At 52.1% G+C, this 24,247-nt stretch overlaps 1 protein-coding gene across 15 annotated transcripts in view; it reads right to left on the reverse strand.

Moving 5' to 3' along the window:
- MICAL2 (microtubule associated monooxygenase, calponin and LIM domain containing 2) overlaps positions 1-24,247 on the reverse strand; it is a 221,932-nt gene that overhangs the window by 85,602 nt on the left and 112,083 nt on the right. For 9 of the 15 annotated variants that reach the window (XM_086677955.1, XM_086677958.1, XM_086677956.1 and 6 more), the window contains 9 exons: positions 19,737-19,805; positions 16,193-16,342; positions 14,659-14,781; positions 13,186-13,404; positions 12,855-12,956; positions 11,516-11,641; positions 6,976-7,038; positions 2,042-2,149; positions 809-995 (listed from right to left, as the gene is read on the reverse strand). In XM_086677955.1, coding sequence (XP_086534081.1) covers positions 809-995; positions 2,042-2,149; positions 6,976-7,038; positions 11,516-11,641; positions 12,855-12,956; positions 13,186-13,404; positions 14,659-14,781; positions 16,193-16,342; positions 19,737-19,805 — 1,147 coding nt within the window. The remainder of the gene's footprint in view (positions 1-808; positions 996-2,041; positions 2,150-6,975; positions 7,039-11,515; positions 11,642-12,854; positions 12,957-13,185; positions 13,405-14,658; positions 14,782-16,192; positions 16,343-19,736; positions 19,806-24,247) is intronic. The other 6 variants (XM_086677961.1, XM_025927894.2, XM_086677959.1 and 3 more) reach the window with 5 other exon arrangements.

A 24,247-nucleotide genomic window follows, 5' to 3' on the forward strand; every position in this document is an offset into this window, starting at 1 on the left:
AGATGGCAGCAGTGATGGGAAGGAAAAGACCCAGGTGAGACACACACTGGGTCCCTGGCCACAGCCCAGGACCATTGGGCACTTGCCAGAAAAGCCTGCTTCGTTCACCACTCATTACAAGAGTAATAATAGGGACAGTTAATGATGGTAACAGCAAGGAAAACTTCTCCAGGACTCACAATATACCAGATACTATTCTGAATGCTTCCCATGAATGAACTCGTGTGAACCACCTTGCAACAAACTTTTGACCTAAGAACTATTATTACCCTCATTTTACAGATGAAGTGTCTGAGGGACCCAGAGGTAACCAGATTCCTAAATCCAGGGTTATACGGCTAGTAAATGGTACATTCTGGCAGGCTGTTTCTCAGAGGGGAGGTTGCTATTATGATTACTTCCATAATACACACTTTATAAATCACAGCAATGATATGCCATCATTTGTTGGACCCTTGCCACAAGCCAGGTGCAGTGCCGAGCACGTGACTAGGTTTCCAGGTTTGATTCCCCAACCACACGGGGTCGGGGGGGGGGGGGGGGGGAAGGGGGATGGAAGGTGGTGAGACTGGCTGAGAACGCATATGTAAAGCACTTGGCACCCAGCAGGTGCCGCATGGTGCAGGATGGCTCCCGGGTGTCCCCAGGCCGCCCACAGGGGACCTGTCTCTCTAGCAGGATCCCCCGGCTCTCTGACCAGCTCTCCTGAGGACGCCGCATTCCTTGGCAAGTGCTGGGCGTCCCGGAGCCTCCAGAGCACAGAAGCCCAGGCCGCAGAGCAGTGCCGTCCCGGGCCCCCGGGGGTTACCTTCGTCGCTGTCGAAGGTGTAGGCGGCCAGGCGCAAGGTGGAGGCACAGACACTGCAGCGGAAACACTCGCGGTGGAAGAAGTGGCCCTCTGCGCTCAGCCTCTCCATCACATACACGCGCTTCTTACAGAAGTGGCAGGTGTCGCTGCCGCCCAGGTTCAGGGGAAACACCTTCCGCATAGACTCCTAGGAGCACAGGGCAGCGGGAGAGAAGCACTGTGCGTTAGGACGGACACCGTGTCTTGCAATGTGAGGCTGACGCTCTTGGAAATGCTGACCTCAATCGCGGGGACCTCGCGGGCTCCTGTCTGCTGCTCATGTCTCTGCAGCAAAGGGTGAGGTGGGGGAGGAAATGCTCCCAACAAAGACCCCAACCCTCCAGGGACTGCGGTCCATTTTGCTCCCATGCTGGCCAGCCGGCAGCAAGGGAGGCCCGGGAGGGTCTCTTCCCAAGGCCGGCTGCTCTGGTTTGGGGGCAGGAGCGGGCAGCCCTCACAAACATGCCTGCCAGGCGATGCGGTCTCCAGGAATCTGTCCTGGGGGTTAAGGGCTGCCCGGGTCTAGAGAGAGGTCCCTGAAAGAATGTTTTCCACATTTGTCCTCCTGCAGTGACTCAGGTCAGGTGAGGAAAGCCTGTGGCATCAGAACTGTTCCAGAGAACTGCAGGGAAGGGAGAGGCTGTGTCCTCTAGCCCCCAGACTGCCAGTCAAATCCCTAAATGCAAGGGGGCAGGAGGAGGAGGAGGGCCAGGCAGCGGTGCTCCTGGGGGGTTCTGGATTCCAGGGGGGACGCGCTCAAAGGAAACCAGAACTGCACGGTCTGATGGCTGCCATTGGCAGCAGGCAGCCTTGTTTGGAGAAGGGAGAATTCGAAGGGAGGAGGGTTTCTCCATTACTGGATTCTCAGTCCAGTGCAAAAGGGCTACTCGGACTGGATGCCCAACACTGATGGTAAGGGGTGCCTGGCTACACGGCTGGCCTGCCCGGCCTTTTCACAGAGCTCTCCGGAGCCCTGGACAGCAGGAGAGAGACCCTGCCTTGTGAAATGACCCCTTGGGGAGCCAAGTGAGGTTCGTCTGTCAGAAAATGCAGCCCCCTCAAACCCCGGCTCTGGTCCAGCCCCTTCTCAGGCCTCCTGTCCACGAAAAGAGGGCCTTGGGTGGGCCAGGCCATCCTCTCTGGGAGGTCAGAGCTGGTGTCTGTGGGTGAAGGCTGAGGGGTGCGCATCCTTACCAGGTCTGGAGAGGTGGCCTGGGTCTTAGGTCTGTGATCATTCATGTACAAATTGATCAGGACTTCAGCCGCGGCCCCTATTCCACTGGACACTTTCCCTACCGTCAGCTACCCAAGAGCAGAGGCAGAGGAGACAGAGACAAAGGTAGAGGCCAGTTAGCACCGAGCAGGAAAGCACGAACAGGCTGGATGTGGGAGAGGGCTCCACACCCACATGCAAATAGCACCCAACATCCCGGGAGAGGCAAAACCAGCCTGGAGCGGGCAGCGGGCACTCTGGAGGTGGAGAGAAGCACAGAAATGGAACCCCGTGGCCCGGGTGAGCCAGGTGACCTGGAAAACTACCACCATGGGGAGGTGCAAGGCCTCCAGGATTCATTAAGTTCCTTGGTTCACAGATGGGGTAAATGAATCCTGGAGACAGGGAGGGATCTATCCGAGGCCACGGAGCACATACATGCAAGATTCGGAATACTTCCCAGGTCTTCTGACCGCCAGCCCGGTGCCCTCACGCACTAAGGAACCACGACCTCACGGACAGACAGCTGGATGGCAGCCACCCTTTCCCAGAGACCGCCCCTCTTTGGAGGGCTGTGAGCTGCTGCTTCATGAGCAGTGGGCTTTCCCTGCCCCAGACCACACTGGGGGGGAAGGGTTAAGTCCCCAACTCCACCATGAACCAGTTCTGAGACTGAGCACAAAACTCTCAACTTCTGAGCTCAGTTTCTTTTGTTCAGTAAAACGGGGAAAATCGTGTCTGTCTCACGGATGTGGGGTAAGAACTGAGGGAGAGAATGTATATCCAAGCGCCTGGTGCTTTGAGGGCGGAGCCAGGATGAGCTAGATGAGCTAGACTCCTCCCTCCCTGCTTCCTGAGTTCAGCAGGTCCCAGCCTGCCTTGCAGCCTCCACACCCCTAGGGAGCAAGGGTGGTGTCTGACCTGAGTCGCCCTGGGCCTACAGAGCGGTGACTGAAACAGGAGTGAGGAGGCAACAAGAGCGTACCCGACTGTGGGCTACAGACGGCGGTGCCCAGAGGCCCCAGGCTGGTATTGGCAAGATAGCTCCATGTGGGCCCTGGGCATCATGGCCTGGTCTCGGGTACCTGTGCTTTGGAAGGCATGATGGCCATGCCCACCTGTCTGGGTCCCCATCAACGTGCCTTGGAGCTGGGGCAGCTGCTGGAGCCCAAGCAGATAGGGCATAATCACACAGACACCCTCCGGTAAATCCCAACCTGCTCCCCCTTTCCCACCAGCTACAAAAGGCCACCCTGGGAACACTGTAGTCTCCTCTTCAGAGAGGCACACACCACAGTAAGGGATTCTGGAAACACTGTTTCGCATCCCAGGATTCCAGAAGGAAGCAGGCTCCAGACCCACTGCGGCCTCTGTATCCAGCTTCTGGGAGTGGCACAGGCAGACGGCCGTTGCAACAACGAGCAACTGTGATGTGTGAGGTTGAAGGAATGCCCTCAATCTAAACCCAGGACTGCTCCTGGAAGGCCACATCTAAACTGCTATAAGAGGCTCAGATATAAGGCAGGAAGTTCCGGGAACGGCAAAGCCAATGGGCAAATGGCAGCAATTCTCCACCTCCTGATAGCAGGGCCCATACTCAGAGCCTTGGCCAACTCATGGGATTCCCGCAAGAGCACAGCCACTATACGAGGAAGAAGAGGGAAGGATGCCAAGCAGGTGGGGGAGAGTGAGGCTCTCTCCCCGAGGCTCCTGCTCCCTTTCTCATCAAGGAAGCCCTAACACTGACAGCCGCTCTGGAACAGTTGCGCCGACTACATGTGGGTCTAGGGGTTGTAGGGAATACGGCCGTGGGCCTGTGAGGTAGGGTGTCTGACCTCATGCCTCAGACAGATGGGGCCCCTCCAGGCTTTACAAAGCCTGCTCCTTCCCAGTAGCAGCAGCTGCCAGGCCACTTACCCCATACCCATTTCACCCTCCAAGCTGGCCCAGCCTGGGAGAGGTTAGGATTCTGCTTCCAGGCACACTTTCTGCCATTTGCAGGATTTTGCCAATGCCAAGGAACTTGGCTCCCGTTTCCGAGAAGGGTTCAGGTGCGCAGGCGCAGGACAACAAGCCTTTGTTCGTCTGTTGTTGCACCCCCCCACCGGGAACCCCCAACACGGGTCCCTCAGACAGAGGCTGTAGAATACCAACTACTTCTTGGGGTTATATCAAGACAAAGAGGGGAGGGAAGACAGCGGAGGTGAGATTTACCCGCCTGCCCACACTGCCCTTGTGGGGCTGCCTCCAATGGCCCAGCGTGTGAACTGGCTCTGAGGCACTCTCCCAGAAAGACTCCACGGCGATGCCATGATACCCACGCGCAATTATTGCCTCCCTGAGTTAGCAGAGACTGAGACTGTACTTTCCGAGGCTTTAAATACAAGCCCCTAATGGGACCTTATTAACCACTTAGCTAATAGGCACTTTGTACTGCTGAGCTTTTGTGCAATCCTGACTTAAGGAGCAATTACAGAAGCCTGCCGAGGGCTGTAAGGTTGCTGGTGGGTGTCGCCAAACACATCTGTGTCGTCATGGGCCTGCGTGGTTCTTCTACCAGGATAGGGCACCATCCAGGGTCACCTGGCCAGGTAATCCAGGATAAAGACAAAACTGGTCTTTCAGTATGGGCCATAAAGGCTCCTTTCTCCCAGTTGCAATCACAGACCCCACCCCATTTCAGAGGCTTTGCCAAGAATAAGGAAAGCACCCTTAAGAAAGCGGCATTGGGTCTGCATGTGCCCCTCCCAACCTGATAGAAACCATCCCAGGGTCACCACTGGCCAATACCAAGAAGTGGACTGGACTTTCTGGAGAGGTCACAAGGAGACTAGGAGATGGAGAACTAATCTCAAGAGGTGAGGGGGGGGGGGTGGGCCCAGAAGCCTACCCTCGATGACCAGTGTGGAGGCAAACATTGCCTTGGGGATTATGGGTTCTCTTCTCTATGTTTCTTGTTAACAGGATACCTCATTGGCTCTAGAAGATCGAGGACATGACCAGACAGACATGTGCTAGCTCACTGCTCCTCAAACAATCAGTGGTAAATGACCAGGTTTTACTTTAAAAAAAAAAAAAAAAATCTCTAATCTATTGTGACCTGGTATTTCTGGACACAACACAAGGGAATTGCTAGAGATATGATTGTGCACTTGGTTGTATGGCAATGCCACACTGCTCTACAGGTGTCTAATGCTCACTTTCACTTGCCGTGCTCACTGGGTCACAGACCAGTGCCTGCCCAGGGACCACACTTGGAGTAGCACTGCCCCAGCCAACCAAGGAATTACTAGGCTCTTGGGATGCTGAGAAATAGAGAGATCAATTTGTAGAGAAACTCCCAGAAAACTCATCCTGGTATTGACCTCAGAGCGAGATCCAGGGGTTCTCAACAAGGAGATTCACCCACTGAAAGACCTCCGGAGGACTAGCCATGAGGACAGCTGACAACTCAGGAGAGTTTGGCCAAATAAAAAGATTTAGCCAAAAATGATCCCATCCCAGTCACTAGTTTTTAAAGAACTGGTCATTTCGGAGGGCTGTGGGGCTGCTTTTGCAAACCTTTATGTATCTTTCAATATTCTTGTAATTTTGAAGAATCGGAGTATTTCTTACTACCCTCTTTCTTTCCTCTTTTGAATTCTAATTATTTTTTGGTTAATTGACTAGAACAAGCTGGAATGGCTGGACACTTCCAGCAGGCCTACATCTCACATTCCATTAGAATAATCTCACATACACCATTTCCCTTCTGTGAGCCTCAGCTGCCCCATCTATAAAATGGAGAGACCATCTCCATCCTTGCAGGACTGCAAAAAAGGGTCCCCATAGAACCTGGGCCACACCTCACATGGCACTGGGCTCCCAAGAAGCACTTGGCAGATAGTTCAAAGCACTGCCGTTGGGGTGGCTTTACACTTCCATGTTCTGGAACTTCTCTCCTTTCTTAGATGGCCTTCACTCTGAAATCCTCTAGGTTGCTTGGGTTCCCTCCTCTGTATGAGTAAGATCAATACAGCCGAGCCAGGGTGAGTGCACCGGCTTCTCTTCGATGAGTCAAACATGGTGACAGGACTGTTGTCACCAGCACCGATCCCAGAGGCTGCAGCAGATGGCTGGACACCCGCCCCCCCCCCCCCCCCCAAAGGAGGCAACCCTGGCAGCCTGAGCTCAGAACAGGACAAGACTTTCTCACCCTGCTCTCCACTCCCTTCTGGTTTGCACTCGCTAATGTCATCACTGTGTTTTACTCATGTCTACACTCTGGGCACAGGGCATGTGCTCTGAAGGAAGGAGGAAACAGGTTCCTGTGCCCATCTGAGGCCAAACAATGCTAACGTCCCCCTCCGCCCCCCCACCACCTCGGGCCTGGAACTCAGCCAAGAATACCAGGTGTCTGGGCTGGGCTTCTCCACAGAGCTGGGTCCCCATGACCACCTGGCCTGCTGTGAACATCATGAGGCCCACACGGCTCAGGCATGGTGAGGAGGTGTTTCCAGGGCCTCCAAGCTGAGGGCTCACTGGAAGAGGAAGTTATGACAGGCAGGGCCAGAGAAGGTCTCCTGGGCATATTTGGGCTGACACTCCTCTCTGAGGAGTCCCTGCGTGAGGAACGTCATAGGACAGGCGGTGGGCCTGCATGCCCAGGGATACGCTCAGGGCATGGGGGAGAGAGGGCAAGGATCGAAACCACCTTGTTTTGAGGAGGTCCAGAAATTACACCCTCGGAGTTGAGACTCAGGCAGGCCTTTGTGACTGTGACCTCCCAGTGGGCACCCACATCTGCACCTGTGTCCACTGGTGCCAGGCACCGTGCTGTGCCCATCCGTGTGCAATGCTCACGGCCTTGCGAGGGGGGTCTCATAATCCCCCTTCGCAGATGGGAGAGCTGAGATTCAGGGAGGCTCTAACTCACCTGAGGCCGCACTGTTCTTAAGTGGCTGGGATGGAAATGGAAACCTGAAGGTGACTTCTTTGCCTTTAGAAAGAGAGGAATCAACATGCATTTCAGGTAAATGAGCATTCTTCCGGAATTCTCCTCCACTGGGGAAAGAGTATGTTTACTGGATCCTTCAGGCATGTTACGTTGGTCAGTTTATGGCATTATTCCTGTCACCCTCAGGGCTAGCTGTTGTCACCTCCATTCTATAGGTTGGGAAACTGAGGCTCTGAGAGGCCCACCAACTCATCCAAGGTCACACAGTGAGTACTTGGTGTTCTGAACCCAAGTGCGACCCTAAGCTCATATTCTTCTCCCTGCAGCGCCCTGCCTCCCTGAGACACACCAGCACTCTGCTAACTAAAATTCCCCATGTTGGGATACACATAGTACACTTCCAAAGGCACTCTTATCCCAGGAAAAAAGAGAAAGACGATGAGGTTGAGGGAGGCCTTGAGATCTAGGCTTGTCTCAAATGAAACAAAGACATAGCAACCAGCCAAGACTCACCGAGCTGCTCCAATGTACAAATCTCTGCAGCAAACCCTGCAAATCGAGTTTTAGAACAAATAGCCCCATGTAGAGAAAGCTCCTTTTGTGACGCGCATTGCTCTTCTGACCCAGGAAGACTGACCCACAGTCCCCTCTTGCCCCGCTGCACAAACACTCAGCCGCCATCTTGTTCTCACAAGAGCTCACCAGCCTTGGCAAAGGACTGGCAGTCATGCCCCCCTGCTTGAAAAGAGAGGTTAACTAATGGTTGATTGGGGGCCAGTACCACCACAGGAGGGCCGGTCTGATGGGATGGATGAGTCGAATGGTGCTGGGAACATATGAGTGGACATGATCCCTAGTCCAGTCCTTGGAAGACAAGACTCTGGTAAGGATCTAGATCCTAAATGAGAGGACCTAAGGAAGCCATGTGACACCATTCAGGCCAAACTCCCAGTGGCATCACTGAATCTTGGAGCAAAATATCCACCTGAGAAGGCAGGCAAGTGGAATCTGAAGGCAGAGCCCTGGCCACATCTCTCGGGACTGGTGATACAAGTTTGTATCCCTGTGAGGAACACGTGGTCCTCATACGAGTTTGGCTAGGTCTGCTCCCAGGTGGAGGTGGCTATCCCTGGATCCTCAGAATTGGAGTGTAGGGCTCTAGGGCAGGAATAGAGACACGGTGCCTGCCTGAAGTTTGCCAGGGACCAAACAGCAGTCTCTAAGTGCATTTTCCTTCCTCTGGCTTCCCTGAATGGAGGCCAGCTTGCGGCCCTGGGCAGTGAGAACAGCCCATAATCTGCTGGAAGGAAGCACTGAGGCCTCAGGCTCTCTCCAGGGGAGAGGCTCCCGGAGCTCCTTCAGGACTGAATGAAGTGGTTTGTCACCAGGCTGCCACTTACTTTAAGGGGCAGCCAACCCTCTCTTCAGAGGAGGCCATCACCCTGCCAGATTCTGTACATGCACAAAGTCCAGTGTTGAATCAGTGGTAGGGTGGGGCCCAGGAGAGGGAGAGATATTGGTGGTGTGTGGGGGCGGGGAGTGCAGGGCCACACTGGCCGTATCCTCTCCAAGAATGCTTGAAACTTGGAATTTACCACTCATTCCTAACTGCCTACAAGGGCTTCACAGTGAAATCTGAAGGGTATTGTGAATGTTGAGTCCAAATTGGGTCCTTTTTACAAATGGAGAAACCAAGGCACAAAGAAGGTGAGTGGCTTGCCCAATGTCCCAGGGTGGCCCTTTCTAAGAGCTCTCCACTCACTGCCAGCCACTCTATGACAGGCACATCAGCCTGTAATTAATAAGCTCAATTATACTACCGCCTGATGGTCAAGGCTGGCTAGAGAAATGGAATAAGAATAAGAAATAGGGGTGACTCTTCTACCACAACCTGGTAGAAACAAGGAACAGAGCTGTAGGGGGAGCAGAGGGCCTGAGATTGGCCATCCCAAAGCCCACTCTACTTGCAGTTCTCCATGCTCCATGTTGAGCTCTATGCGGTCACAGCCTCCGGGCTGGTGCCTCTGACAAGGACTCCATTCACACTGGGCTGGGGTCAGGAGGGCTGGGTACCAGTCGCCTCTCTGCACCTTTGTTTTCCTATCTGTGGCTCTACTCTCGCTCAGTTCTCTTTCCCAGGAAGAGCCCTCCTACCACTCCATTTTAAATTCCTACCCGTCCCCAGCCTGCCAGGTCCCTGCTACCTGCTATAATTTTTCCATAGGATGTACTGTCTTGTCTTCTGATGTACTGTACAGTTTATGCACATATTATATTATCATCGACCATTTATTTCCACCTACAAGGGTATAAGCCTCACCGGGGAAGGAATGTAACTGCATTGATACCTATCCCAAGAGCCTGAAGTGCCTAACACTGAGCTGTCTGTTGTTTAATAGATGTTTGTTGAATGGCTGAATGTTCACTAACTGCCTTGCTTCATGGGTGACATTGGTTTAAAGCTCCTTGAAGAGCCCAATGGAGAAGCAGCCGAGGGCTCCAGTGGAGCATGATGAAAATGTGACAGGGAACGTGCCTATTGATGTTGACAGACGTGACAGAAGTGCCTCTGTCAGACCCTGGTGGCCTCGCCAGCACTTAGAGATCAAACACCTACTAGAAATCAAGTCAGGGAACTTGGGAAGGGTGGTGGCTTTTCTTGTCCCAGCTCTGCCCTCAGGCCAGGCCACCTTGAGCATGAAAGAAAAGCAGAGACAAGAAGGGACCTTGACCAGGGCTAACTGAAGAGGGGCTGAGCAGGCGAGAAGCACGGTGTGGGCCTGGCTGCCCAGCCAGGAGCACCAGCCACTGCCTGCTTGTGCCCAGGCAACCTCGCCCCTTCTCGTCCTGTCATGGCTGCCACAGCAGCAAGTACCATCCCCACCAGGGGAGGCTCCTCTCCTGAGCTGGGCAAAATGGCTGCTCCGCAGCCTTGGTGATGGTGATGACAAAACTGCCAGTCTCCACCCAGAGAGCTCACTATCACATGAGCCAGGAACCACTCTCTTGTTGATGAGAAAATACGGAAGCCCAGATAGGTCAGGAGACTTAAGGTCAAACAGCCGACCAATGGCTGACCTGGAGCAAGACGCTAGGCGTCTTGACTATGGCTATCTTCCGTGGAGCTGGAGGTGTTTGTGTTTCTCCATGTCACCTCTTGCTGCCCTTCCAGGGGGTCATTCACACCCACGACTGGGACTGTGGAGGAGTGGGGGGCTGACAATATTCCTTGCTCCTTTCTTAGTGACGTTCCCTGTACTCTTCTCCCCACAGCAGTGGGAAGTCACTGGGGGTGGGACTCCCAACTACAAACCAAGTGACAGCTCCTCTTGTACACTCAGGTAACATCAGGTGTTTGAGCTTTAGCCTAAAGCATGGGAGCAAAAGAGCAGTAACCATGATGGGGGACATTCAGCCTTGCATGCCCAGACGAGCCTGGGGAGCTAGATGGACCAGATGTGTTCAGAGGAGCACAGTTTGCAAGGAAGGGACCAAGCCTCCTTGATGAGCAACTGCTAGACAAAGTGGGCTTCACATCCATTTTCAGGCTCATCTACTCTAGGGGCCAAGCTTCCCAGAGACCAGCCCTCTCCCACCCCCACCTGGCAGTGTTCTCAGCATACTCAGTGACAGGAGGACAAGAGGGAAACCAGAAATTCCTCCACAACCACAATCTAAAAATTGTTCAAGGGCGCATTTCATTATCTACCTAAAGTTCGCTCCCTAACCCCGCTCCAAGCCGACCTCTGCACTGCTATCTGAGTCAAGCCTTCTAGAACACAGAGCAGTGGCTTCTGTGACTATGAGAGGACGGAATGAAACCCCTTAATACCAAGAGTAGACTGACTCTCACCCTCATCCTCCACACTCCCATAAATACTTTTATTCCCAAAGCAAGTTACACCAGAATTCTCTTTCCATTCACGCAAGCCCTGCCTGCCTTCCTCTGCACATGCTAGACCTTTCTGAAATGCCCTTCCCTTTCTGTGTAACCTTCGACACTTGTTTCCCATATTGCCTACTCTGTGAATCCTTTCCAGACTTCTCCCCCTCCCTGGGTTCCTATAAACTTGCCCTTTCTGTGCCTCGGAATTAAGGGATAGTGTTGACAAGTAGTAGGTTCGCCATGTGAAGCTGCCATTTTGCTAGGTCAAAAACAACCAAATACTGGCCATCTCCTATGTAAAATGTTACTCATTTCTATGCTGCTGTGCTGTTCATCATCAAAACTGGAGTAAAAGGACCGTGCCGCCCTCCCCGTTTCGGCATCCGGCACGCGGTGGCATATGGTGGGTGCCAAGATGCACAGCACTGTTCGGCCAGTTTTTGTGTGCTGCCTGTTCTGCTTTGGGGCTTGCTTCGACACAAAAACAAGCGAATCCGGGACTGCTGTAAAGCATCTTACAAACCCTCATCGCCTCCAAAGCAAGCTCCTGGCATTTGTCTGCACAGGGTGGGCAGAGGAGAAGATCTCAGAGCATGCAGAGGGTGGGGGAAGCTAATGGTACGGGACGACTACCTTTCTGGCAGGAGAAACAGAGTCAACAGTCGATGGAGAGGAAGTAGCAGCAGGATCAGGAGATGGAAGGCAGGAGGGAGAAGCTGGAGTGTGCTCGGGAGACAGATCTTTAGAAAGTAGTTTATTCTGCACAGAACAGAAACAGAGGAAGCTGTGATTATCCCTGGGGTGTGCACCGTGATGCTCGCCTCCACAGTGCAGCCCCATGCCTACGCATTCAAGGATGGGAAAAGAAATCCAGGCCTGGGTCTCAGGACAAAAAAGAAGCCTCGGTCTTTGGAGCCCAGCAGGACCGCCTGGCTCCCGGGTACACGGCATTCTGCTACAACTATTCCGGCTCCCTCATCACACCAAAAGAGCTGCAGCTGCTCCGTCCTAGTCCTGCGTCCGTCTGCCGCAGATACCAGCGCTAACACCTGACGCTCTCACTCTGGAGTTTGGGGTCACGAAGCAGCTGCAAACTTAGGGAAGGAGAACCCTGGGCTACTGTGGAGGATGGCCCCTGGGCCCCAGAAATGAACTAGATGCAAAGCATCCCTCCGCTGTCGGTGACTCTGCCAAGAAGCAGAGGACATAGGTCTGGAGGAGATGGAGCGAAAGCTGCAGAGGGGTTATGTCCTAGGGACCAGGCTGCCTGAGAGTGGGGGGCGGGGGGGGGGGCGCCTTTCGCACACATCCACTGTGGGGACCTATCAGCTCTTCCCGCTCCTCGCCAGCCCTCGCTCTTCTCTTCAGTGAGTTTCGAAAGGAGTACCTGGCCTGCAAGGGGGCTGCGTTTCCCATTCTCAGGCAAAGCCATTCTTCTTGGCTGATGCCGCCTTTTGGGAAAGCAGAGCACAGGTTACAGCCTGCGCTTGGCCCCATCACTCAGGATCTCCCCGGTCGGGGCCACGGGGAGATTCCCCCATCATGCCTCCCAACGTCATGAGCAACTTGTCCTTCACGGTCAAGTCACTGTGATGTGATTCCTGACAGTCCAGCTCTCCTTCTCCGTGTTGACTCTCAGGACGCTCAGAGCCCACTCGGACCCCTCTAGGATCTAAAAGTATTCGGTTCTGCTTCCTTTGACCTGAGCCCACTTTACTACCTCGCTTTTCCCTTTGTCATGATTTATCTACATATTTTTGCATCTTCTCATGTGGGTCTTTTTTAGACGCCGGTCCAAGTTCTTGCAAAGTCAACAGCTCCTCATGCCATGGAAGGAGGAGGGGGAGGGTCTGAAGCTGCACAGACTGAGTCGTGGTCACTTTGCTGGATGTCCAACATGTGGTCACTTTGCTAGATGCCCAACATGTGGACCCCTGGGCGGGGGAGGGGGCTCTGAAAGCCCCTTGTTTACCTGTGGGAAATCCCCATGTCCAAACATGGAGGCGAGGTGAGCCGCCTTCTCCTTAATGTTCTTTTTGTGAAATTCCCTGTTGGCCAAGTTCTGAGCCCTCTTCTGCAGGCCAGGTGAGAAAGAGGAAAGAAAAAGAGACAGTGACAGAGACCGTGAGGGTCAGGAGAGAGGTTGGGGGTCTGGGGGGAAGGGGCAGGCTTGTCTCGGCGGGACGGAGGGGACAGGGAGTGAAGAGGAAGAGGAGGAACCCACTGTGGGCAGAGGGAGGAGGGGAGGGAAGGAAGGCACCCCCAAACACAGGCAGAGGAGGGGCACGGAGCAAGGCTTTCACCTGGAGAATCCTGTCCTCCACTTGCTGCAGCCGCCGCAGCACCCCGGAAAGGGCCAGCGCTCCCTGGCAGGCAGGGGGCAGAGCAGGAGAGCTTCCTGGCCCACCCAGCTGCAGGTCAGACTTGGCTCTGGCTCTCCAGGGTCTGCTCGGGCACTCGCAATCAGCAGACACTTGCTTTAGCTCTCGGAGCACGTGCCCCGTCACAACCACCGAGGGGAACTGGGAGAGAAGGAAAATCAAGCTTCCTTCCCGACTGTGGCCCATTCACACCCACCCCACCATAAGCCATCCCCAAGCTGACCAGGGGCAGAGGGCACGGCAGGTGCCGCCGTCAGTCAGATTCCCTGCTAACCCGGGGTCCCGACTCTCCACCGTCCGACATCCTCAGTAACGATACACAGTCTCGGGCCTCCCCCCAAACTCACCGGATCAAGACCTGTACGAGGCTGGTCTCAGTCCCAGCTGCACCCTGAGGTCACCTCGGGCACTTAGAAAAAGTAACCCAAGTTTGGCCCCACCCCCCGGGGGTCTGGTTTAATTGGTCTGGGGTGGGTTCCGGATATTTCTGAAAAACTCTCTAGGGGCGCCTGGGTGGCTCAGTCGGTTGAGCGTCCGACTTCGGCTCAGGTCATGATCTCACGGTCCTTAAGTTCGAGCCCCGCGTCGGGCTCTGTGCCGACAGCTCGGAGCCTGGAGCCTGCTTCGGATTCTGTGTCTCCCTCTCTGTCTGATCCTCCCCTGCTCGCTCTCTCTCAAAAATTGGTAAACACTAAATTACGAAAAAGAAAGCTCTCTAGGTGATTGTGACGCTCACAGACAGAAAGCCGCTGGAATACACCCACACGGGCCTCGCTCGGCCTCCACCACCTGGAGCGACACAAAACTCCTGGTGCTGACGAGCCGCTTCTGAGTACTGTGGTCACAACAGTGTTTCTGTTCCAATTCCAAACCCAGAGATGCTAGCTGGAAAAAGCCTCAGCCCACGGCTGCCAGTCGCCTCCCCGGCCCCGGCCGGTCCTGGTCTGCTCGGGCACCGGGGGAGGCCTTCGCCACATCCCAGCCTCACCCCTCCAATGGTGCGCAGCCAACCGGTCACCTGAGCTCGGCCCAACACCACTGCCGCTTATCCATCCGTTTCGAAATCTGCCTATTCAAGTGGTCTGCAAATAAAGCTACGTATCCCGGAGCTTCGCACAAAATCCCCCACGCAGTACAGCCGGTTCTCGCCCGAGCAGAGGCAGCATCGAGGGCGTAGTCGTTGGGCAGATGTTACTCCTAACTGGCAGGTATTTCCAGATGCTGCATGCCTGGTTAGTCTTACCTATAAGGGCGGTCACCCCAAGTTGTGTCTGCCTTCCCAGAGATTCTACAGTCAGCCCTACGTGGGCTGCACAGCCAGCCACTGACCCCGCCCCTCGGGGTGAAAGTCCCCTCTGACTTCGGCACGACAGCGTCCACTGGAAGGAGCCCTACCTGCCTTTTCAGAGGAGGTGATGGGCCGGGTGTGGGCTCCTCCGGCTGGGGGCAGCGAGAGTTAACAGGTGGGTCAGAGGAAGAGCGCGGGACAGGCTTACCTATCCCTGAGATGCGGCATTCCTGGGAGGAGGAAGGGAAGTCCAAAAAAGCAGCCACGGGAAACATGAAGGAAAAGGTGAGTCAGACTGAGAACTTGGAGGGAGGAGAAGAGAGGTGGGCAGAGACAGCAACCCTGCAAGCTGGGCCTTGCTGGGAAACCTGAACCCTGGCTCTCTGTCCATGTGAACAACAAGTCCTGGAGTCCCCTTCTCTTGGACAACGTGTAAATCCCAGGGAGGCCTTGCTCTTGGCTCAGACCCGGGGCACTGGGCCTGTGCCGCCAGGCCATGCCAAGCCAGGGTGGCCAGCCCTCGAGTCCTCCTGGAACTGGCAAAGCTCCCGGAACACTAGATGCTACATTCCTTCTGATGGAAGAGAACCCTCAATGACACTTGGGGACTTCTAGGGGCCAAGCCTCCAGAAGGGGCAATTGAGAGAAAGAAAAAAAAATTCAGAGAATTGTAAGTCTCGGGAAAACGGCCCCCTTATAGCAACAAAACTTGGCTCCCTCCCTGGGGAAGGTCGGTTTGTCCCGGAGGGGACGCGGTCCACCATCAAGGCCCGACAGACATTTATGATTGCCTGTAAACCCAATCAACCAGGTGTTCTCTAAAAGAGAACCAATCCCCTCATCCCAAGCTCCTGTAATTTGACGGCTGCATCCCAAAGGAGTTCAGGGGAGCAAAATGAACCTCATGAAGCTCAGACCCTGGAGTCAGAGTCTGGAGAGCAGTCAGCGCAGTGTGCAGCCTGGCCCACGGCATTCTGCCTCTTTCGGCCTCACAGCCACCCCTGCTCAGACACAATGGCCCTGCTAGCCTGACCTCAGTGAACACGGGAGAGGGGATGCCAGAGAACCCTTGGGGAGGGCTGGTCCCCCGGAGCTTAGACCCGTGACTCAGTTTCCCCTGGTTTGCACATGTCTTCTCACTCTGGCCTTAGGCTCCTCGGCAGCTGGCATCTCAAAGATGGCTGCAGACCAAGTCATGGTTACAAGGTAGAACCAAATTCTGGATTTCTCCTCCAGTGCAGAAGAGGCATCAGCAAACTATGGGCCCCGGGCCAAATCTGGCCTGCCGCCCGTTTTTGTAAATTCAGGTGTGTTTGCACACAGCCATGCACATTTGTTTAGGTATTGCCCCTGGCTGCTATCATGCTACAAGGACAGAAATGAACCGTTGTGAGAGAGATAGCATGGTTCCCGAAGCCTAAAATATTTGCTAGAGCCTAAACTTGCTATCTGGTTCTTCTTGGAAAAATGTGCCAACTTCTGATCTAGAAGGAGCGCCAGTCTCACCCGAGCCAGGCCTGGCTGGCCTACCTGAAAATCCACCACTAGCCTCAACTGGCTTCTGCTTCTGGTTTCTGCTGGCTTCTCAGCAGGTTCTGGTCACCAGGAAGGCAGGTCCAGCGAGCATCTGACAGGACTCACCTGCTTCACGAGCGAGGGGTTCCGAGAGTTCTCCTCAAACTTGGCCAGCAGCTGACTTGCCATGGACTTGACTTTGTTCTGATTTCCACCTTCTTTATTGCTGCCGCACTCTTGACTGGAGTGCAGGCTCCGGCTGGAAAAGGTTGAAGGCTGCAAAGGCCAAATTGAGTACATTGGTTGTTGGATCCTGGCACCCAGATATCAGGAAGGGGCCTGGGGACTCAAGACGGGGGACTAGTTTCCTGAAGAAGGACACCATGGTCTGAGGAAGTGAAGCAGAAGCAGGAGGTGATGCCCATTGAGACAATCCCAAAGGACAGGCACACCCACCTGGGAGCCAGACAGGGTTTGAAAATGGATTCACTTCCTAGCCCCGTGACCTTGGCAATTTACTTAACTTCTCTGAAGTGTCCTCATCTGTAAAATGGGAGCATAACCCACTTCCTCTGGTTGTTGGAAAACTCCAATACAATAATGAAGTGACAAGCAGAACAGTTTTTCAAATACACCATGTGGCATCAGAGGTGAAGGGTCGGGGGAGTGGGGGTGAGGAAGCAAGAGGCGGTATCAGTCAGGCAAGGCACGGGCCTTGGGCTTCTTTCTCCTCTCTCCTCTGCACCCCAATCCCAACTTCAACCAGCCCTTCTCTGTTGTTGCTATCTTTAAAAAAATACCTTTTAATCTGGAAGTAATTTTATTTTTTTAAGTTTGTTTACTTATTTTGAGAGAGAGAGAGCAGGGGAGTGGTGGAGAGGAGAAAGAAAATCCCAAGCAGGCTCTGCACTGACCTCACGGAACCCAATGCGGGCCTCGATCCCATGAACGCTGAGATCATGGCCTGAGAGCCAAAACCAAGGGTCAGACACATAACTGACTGAGCCACCTAGGCGCCCCTAGAATAATTTTAGATTTACAGAAAAGCTACAAAGATAGCACAGGTAGTTCCTATATACCCTCACCCAGATGCTTCTAATGTTAGCATCTGGAGTAAGCATACTACCAATCCCAAAACTTAGAAATTAACCCGGCACAATTCTATTGGGTAAGCTAGAGCCTTGATTCAGACTACTCTAGTTTGCCACCAATGTCCGTGAGGTTCTAGGGTACCAGTCAAGGTCCCACATGGTATGTGGTTTATCACGTCTCCTCAATCACCCTCATCTGTAAGAGTTTCTCCATCTTTCTTTGTCTTTCATGACCTTGACAGTCTTGAAGGAGACCGATCAGCTATTTTGTACAGGGTACCTCAACCTGGGTTGGTCTGCATGTCTCCTCATGATCAGAGTAAGGTTGTGGGTTTTGGAGAAGATGCCACAAAGTTCAGAAGTGTCCTTCTCCTTGCTTTATATCTGGGTAGGTGCTATCAGTGTGACCATTACTTGGTTATGCTGTTTTATCAAAAGGTATTCCATGTAAGACTTCTTCGGCTCATCCGCTAAACACTAGAACCTGGAAAATAACTGGTGTTCATGGAAAGTCTTGTCTCCTTACCACAAGATCTGCTCCCATAGGCCTCAGAAGTAAATACCATCATATCTGGTGGGCAGTCTGCTTTCCCAAGGGGGCAATGAACCTCCTTCAAAGGAACAGATGTTCTCAAGACGACTAAGAAATGTTCATTTAGCAGAAAGTCATGGGAAGAAGCAAGCTAAGGTCTAATGATTTTTTTTTTTTCTTCTGAAGAGTCCCTAAGAGCCCCAGGGGAAACCTTGTATGCATATAGCCACTCTGAAGTGTTAGACAAACACAGAGTCACTCCGACTTCAAAGTACGGAATGTAACTGTGCATATCAATACAGGCTTGAGAAGAAGAGGGTAGGTTTACTGGAGTGGTCACTGTTTGCACAAGGCCAAAGTGGGCCAAGACACTGGGTCACAGACTGGCGCTTCTCAGAGGTTAATGCGCATACGAATCACCGGCGGCTCTCTTTCAGATGCAGATTCAGATTCCGGGGGCGTCTGGGGGAAGGGACACTGCATTCCTAACCAGCTGCTAGGTGATCCTGCTGCTGCTGGCTCCTGGCCTACATTTTGAGCAGCGAGTATTTGGAAAGAATTATTCCTTAGTTAAATCTGACTTTAGCAAAATGGCTGGCTCCGATCACAGTCCAGCAACATCTCACATGGGGCAGGAGTAACCAGATTTCTTCCCACACTCTGACTCCTGTGTTGCCATCGACAGAAAGAGCACAAACACTCCCTCAAATGAGCCGTGGATGAAAGGCAGGAGCAGACTTCCACGTGAGACACGCATCCCAGGCAAGCCTCTAGGGAGGAGGGAGGGGCAGATCACAGGCACTGTAAGTGAGAGCCAACACCCCATACTGGGGAAAGTGGGAGGTCTCTCCTACCCTGTTCTTCAGCCTCTGCTTCTTCTGCTCAACCACCTCCCTATTCACTGGCTTCTTGCGCACGCAAGAGCCAAGAGACAGAGAAACAAACTCTCTTGAAGGGATCAAAGAAGTTCTAGAAACGGTTTGGAAAAGGGTGATGTGAACTCTTTGGATAAAATGTGTTTGTACACATTTTAAGACATGAGCTGAACTCCAGGCTTCCTTGAACAGAGCTCATCTTTGCCCCTTCCAGAAAATGCAATGAACAATAGGCAATTCCCCCATCCCCCCAGGTTGGGCCTTGTAGCTCTATTTGTTATAAAGGTCACTGTTTTGAGAACCAGTGTCTGGATCCCGGTCGAGGCTTCCACATGAAGCAAGTCACAGACGTGAACAGTGTCCTAAAAATATACAGCAATAATGCACCTTCATCCACATAAGGTAAAGTCTTTTCTAAGTCCTGTAACTCAGGTATAAATGTATTATACAAACTGTCCCGCATGCCTTTGGGGCCTAATTATGACATCCGCTGGTAGGCTAGCTAAAGCCGGCATCCTACAGTTCACTGACAACATCTATGCTTGTTTTTGTGGGGTTAGGACAGCTTTTTCAGATGGTATGAGTAGCTCCGGTCTCTTTAAAGAGCTTCCTGGGGAAGCAGGAACGGATACTCTCTTTTTGGCCAGATGGATTTTTCAGCAGGAGACAGACTGGTGCTTGGTTTGGACAAAGTAGCTTGTAATTTTCCACTTTGACCAGAAGGTGGCACTTGTGGGCCCTGGGACATCTGCCTTAAGGACTAGAAATGCATAAAACAAAAGGTAGAAACAATGACTGGGAGACCAGAGGGGCTGCTAGTGCCCTGTTCCTACTTGCTGTTAATAGCGATGATATATTGATTAACACAGGTGCCAGATATCATGCTCGGCATATTATATACACCCTCTTATTTAATCTTTAAAAATCCTGCAAAAGTTCCATACATTTCAAATCTATCGCCTGCATTTCACAGACGTGAACCACAGCCGGAGAGGCTCTGTTTCTCCAGGTTACACACTTCGTAAGTAGTGGAGGGAGGACCAGAACCCGATGGTTTTTCCATCAAGCCAAGCTTGGAACCAAGTGGTTCACGAGAGAGGAAAGAAGGAAGGGCCAGCGCTATGGCCACTGGCCGTCAGGCAACCAGCCTTTGCTTAAACTGACACACGAACCTCATCCAGGTTGTTGAAGCCTCTCCGCCTCCGTTTGTTCATGTCGCTCTCTTCAGTTTGGACGTCCACCTGCAGCGGCCAAGAAAGCATGGTGAGTTCAGGGCCATCAAAGTCTGCGCTGTTCCACTAACAGCCCCTACGCCACGGAGCTGGCCCTGAGCTGTTGCCCGCGAACAGTCGCCAGCCCAGGAGACAAACGGACATAAATTACCCTGCGCTGTGACACACACTATCACAGAGTTCCCTTCAGATGCACCGGAGGGAGCCTTCCTGAACCTAGAGGGGGCTCTGTCGGCAGGGGTGGGAATCACATGGCAAAAGATCATTCTGAAACCTCCCAAAGCACAAAGAATCTCTGTTCTGGAGGCAAGGCGGGGACTGTCTCTGTTGTCAGAGTGACCCTGGGCTCAGAGCAGTCCCAGCCAGGTCTGCTAAAGCCTGTCCACATGTTCCAACATGGAGACCACCTCCCACAAGCAGTGTTACTGCCCACCTCACAGGTGGGGATTCCCAGGGCTCCGATCAGCCGTCCAGGGATTTGATGGCAAATTAATCCACCGTTCATTCGCCATTGCAAATACCAATAAATGGTATTCTATCAACTTCAAAGTAGCATCAGGTATGGTCTGAAAACTGTGGTGACCATACAGCCCTATTTGCCCAGGACAGTTTCGATGTATCGTTTTCCCCAGCCAAATTATGCAGTGTTCCCTTTCCCTCTCAAAAGTACCCTGGTTAGACAGTAAATCACATGGCTGCCCTACCAATAAGCCCTGACAGCCTCCTTTCTGCTGCCTGAACCTGAACATTTAAATCTGGGAACCCCCCTCTATACACGCCCGTTGCAGTAACCCTGCAAGGGCCACCAAAGGCCACACTCACAGTCAGCCTCCTGACCTCAAGGGAATGGGCACCGATGGAGCTGAGTCTGGGGGTTGGGCTGGATTGGGTGCCTTCACTGCACCCTGCCAGCTAAGTCTATCCTGACCCTGGGGTTACACCGCTCTCCCTCCCCATGCCCAGCATGTTAGCCATAAGCATCTTTGCAGCAGACATCCTAGCTTCAAGCACTTTTGCCACGAGCATTTTTACCATGCAACTAATTGGATATAAAGCAATGTTGCTGTAACAGATTTACAAAAATAACCGGGGGACAGTTTGGTTTCACCAACTGATTGACAGCTTGGTTTCATTTCTCCATGGGCACAGTGCTCCCATTTTCACATTCTACAAATCTTAGCCCTGGCAATGGTCTCTGCAGCCGTGCAGAGTTTTGAACCCACATTTCCCACAGAGCTTTGGGATGTCTATCAATGGACATGTGACAATATGCCAAGAGTAAATAGCAGGGTGCTTGCAAAGCAACATAAAGCGAGTAGGTTTCCTAGGATTTGGAAATGGATACCTCTCTCACTAAAGGAAGAACGTTTAGCGAAAAAAGAAAACATGCCATGTCCAACAAGGAGACCAATCAGTAAGCAAAAAAATATGTAACAGGATGAACCAAAGACTGAAGACCAGTGTTTAAGTCCAGTCCACAAAATGAAACCAGTTATTTGCACAAGGTCGCGATGAATCTACGCCATGCTAGCTACATACTCTGAACGTATCCAAACGTTTTGTATTTCACAATAAAGTCTTTTGAATTTGGTTATTTGTTTTTCATGTTTCATTATGTCCTTTTCAATGAATGCCCATCTTTTATTTTTTGTGCTTTTCTCTTTTAGAGTAAAATTGCCCCTTGACGCTTATGGTGAGACTACCCGGAATCCTGCCATCAATCTCTAGCTGGGGCCTTCTCCAAATGGCCGGGCCCCCGAGGGCCATGGATGTTCCCTTCCCTGGGAAGCCTCCACCCTCAGACAGGCTTTCGATAGCATGCCAGCTGAAATCCCAGGCTTTCTTCCACTTGGGATGCAGTGGGAGGGCTGCTGGCCACTCTCTCCCTCAAACCCAGGAGTACAGCCCCTTCACCCCATGCTTGTGCTGCACCAGGAACTCCTGGAGCCCCCAGTACACACACTGCTGTGTACCCACTTGCTCCCAGAAGCACCTGCTTCCCCTGCTTTTATACTCCCATCTCCTCTGCTCCCTTTCCACATTCACCAGCACCTTTAATATTTTGAAAGATAAGATCAACCACTGTTTAGTCATTGATGTTTGTTCAGAAATCTGACGCTTCCCTTGTTCAGACAGCACAAAAGAGCAGATCTGAGGGCCCTGCCTTCCCTTCAACATTTCCTTCAGCTTTTAATAAATCATTATTCTGTGAATGGAAATGATTTCAACCCAAACGCTTGGGCAAACACCAAGAGAAACAGATGACCTTATTCGCAACAATGTTGGGTCTTAGAGGCGCAGGCTGTCTGGGCCCCCGGCTCTAGTGCCTATGAATGGTTTGCTGGGGGAGACCGGAGCGCAAGAAAGTACAGGATGTCCTATCCAACAAGAACTCTCCATGCATAATCTTAGGGTTTACTGTTGCGTTTTTTTGTTTTGTTTTGTGTTGTTTCCACCTTAAATAAAGACTTGGCTTTTCTCTCAAAGAGCAACACATCTTACTCTCGTTTGACAGCTTAGGGCTTGACTGTTCCAACATCAGAGCCTGTAGAGATCCAAACCCAGTATGTTAGCCACAGGCTCATAAAAAGCACTTCTAGGACGGAATGTGCCCAGTAGCACCACCTAAGACGACCGCAAATCCTTTGGGGGAAATAAAGGAAGTGGATGGGGTAACCTCCACTCCTCTGATTCGGCCTGAGCTATGGTACAATAACATTCGGTCTATATGGAAAGGTTACCTACATACATACCCGAACGGTCTCTACTCTTACTTATGAATTGATCTTGGAAGCACTGATTCTCAACTAAAGAGCTAGGTTAAGACAGAAAGGCAGAAAAAAACTCAAACTTAGGGATTTACCTAATTTTTTCTTATCTCTTTATCTCTATCTGGAAGCCAACGTTGCATTACTACCCCATCTCCTTGGACTCTATTTTGCTCTACGAAGAATGGAGTGCAAGAAGGGAAAAAAAGTATTTATTGTACCCAGTGAGAGACAGCGTGAGAATACACGAATAGTTCACTTTCTTTCGCTTTTTTTTGCCTTTCCCCCAAGAACACATTTCTTTTTAAAAAAATTTTTTTAACGTTTATTTATTTTTGGGACAGAGAGAGACAGAGCATGAATGGGGGAGGGGCAGAGAGAGAGGGAGACACAGAATCGGAAGCAGGCTCCAGGCTCTGAGCCATCAGCCCAGAGCCCGACGCGGGGCTCGAACTCACGGACCGCGAGATCGTGACCTGAGCTGAAGTCGGACGCTTAACCGACTGAGCCACCCAGGCGCCCCAAGAACACATTTCTTATGATGATTTCCCAAAGATTTGAAAAAGTCCATATACTACGGGGCATTTATTAAACTAATTGGTGTCTCCATTTAAACAAATAATCAGACATATACCTGCTAAACTGATTATTTGATCAGTGCAAGATAATCATGTTCCCATAAAGCCCAACTTCACGTGATGTTAGTTCAAAGGAAACCGCCTTTATATTTAGCTAGCTAGTGTAGGCTAACCCTGGAGAGATTTAGATCTGGGGCACAAGAAGAGAGACTAGCCATTGCAGGCAATGCCCGGATGTGTAGAGGCAGCCATGATATTTAGAAAGATGGCCAGTGACACTGGCAAGGGAGCTCTTCTCTTCTTCAGTAACAGAGTCATGACTTACTTCCCAGCTGTGTGACCTTAGGAAAATCACCTAACGTCTCTGACATCAGCTTCTTCATCTCTTATTTCCTCACCTAGATGTACTATCTAGCTCATAAGTTGTTGTAAGGATTAATGAAGTCACGTACACACAACACTTATCAGGTTGGCTATGGAAGTGTGGCACACTGTTAATTAGGATCGTGCTAGTTAAGAGACTTAGAAAATCTGAATTCTAGTTCTGACCTTGACTTTCACCACCACTATGGGACATCGCAGTTTAATCCCCCCACATGCAAGATTGTCCTTCTCTAAAGCTGGGAGGAGAAGACATGCCCCACCTTCCTCAAAAGGTAACACAAGGAGCAAACGAGATACGCATGAAACTGCTTCGTACGCTGTAAGGTGCGGCATCGATCACGGCTGCGATGCAGAACCAAGCGTTCAGTCCAACTAGTTTGCCTCATCTCAGAAAACAGGCGTCTCCGTTTACTCACAACTCCTCAGGGACAGGAGCTACCATTTGTGGAGCCCTTCTCACACTGCAGGCAGAGCAGGGGCTCGCACCTGCATCGGTTCGTACTGTCTTTGCACCGGAGCAGTGCCGTGTTGAGGTTGGTGCCATCATTTTGCAGACAAGCAAAGGGAGGTTCTAACGTGTGCCAAATCCCCAGCAGGCCTAAATATGGTTTTGTCTGCCTGGCTTCAAACGTATTCCCATTCTGTAGGTTAGCTCAGAATCCCCAGCTGTGTTGCACAGAGAACAGGAGAGAGATCAGCCTTCAAACCGCAGGTGCCACAG

This window comes from Puma concolor, chromosome D1 (assembly GCF_028749965.1).
Source record: "Puma concolor isolate L17-30 chromosome D1, mPumCon1.1.hap2, whole genome shotgun sequence".
NCBI lineage: Eukaryota > Metazoa > Chordata > Mammalia > Carnivora > Felidae > Puma > Puma concolor.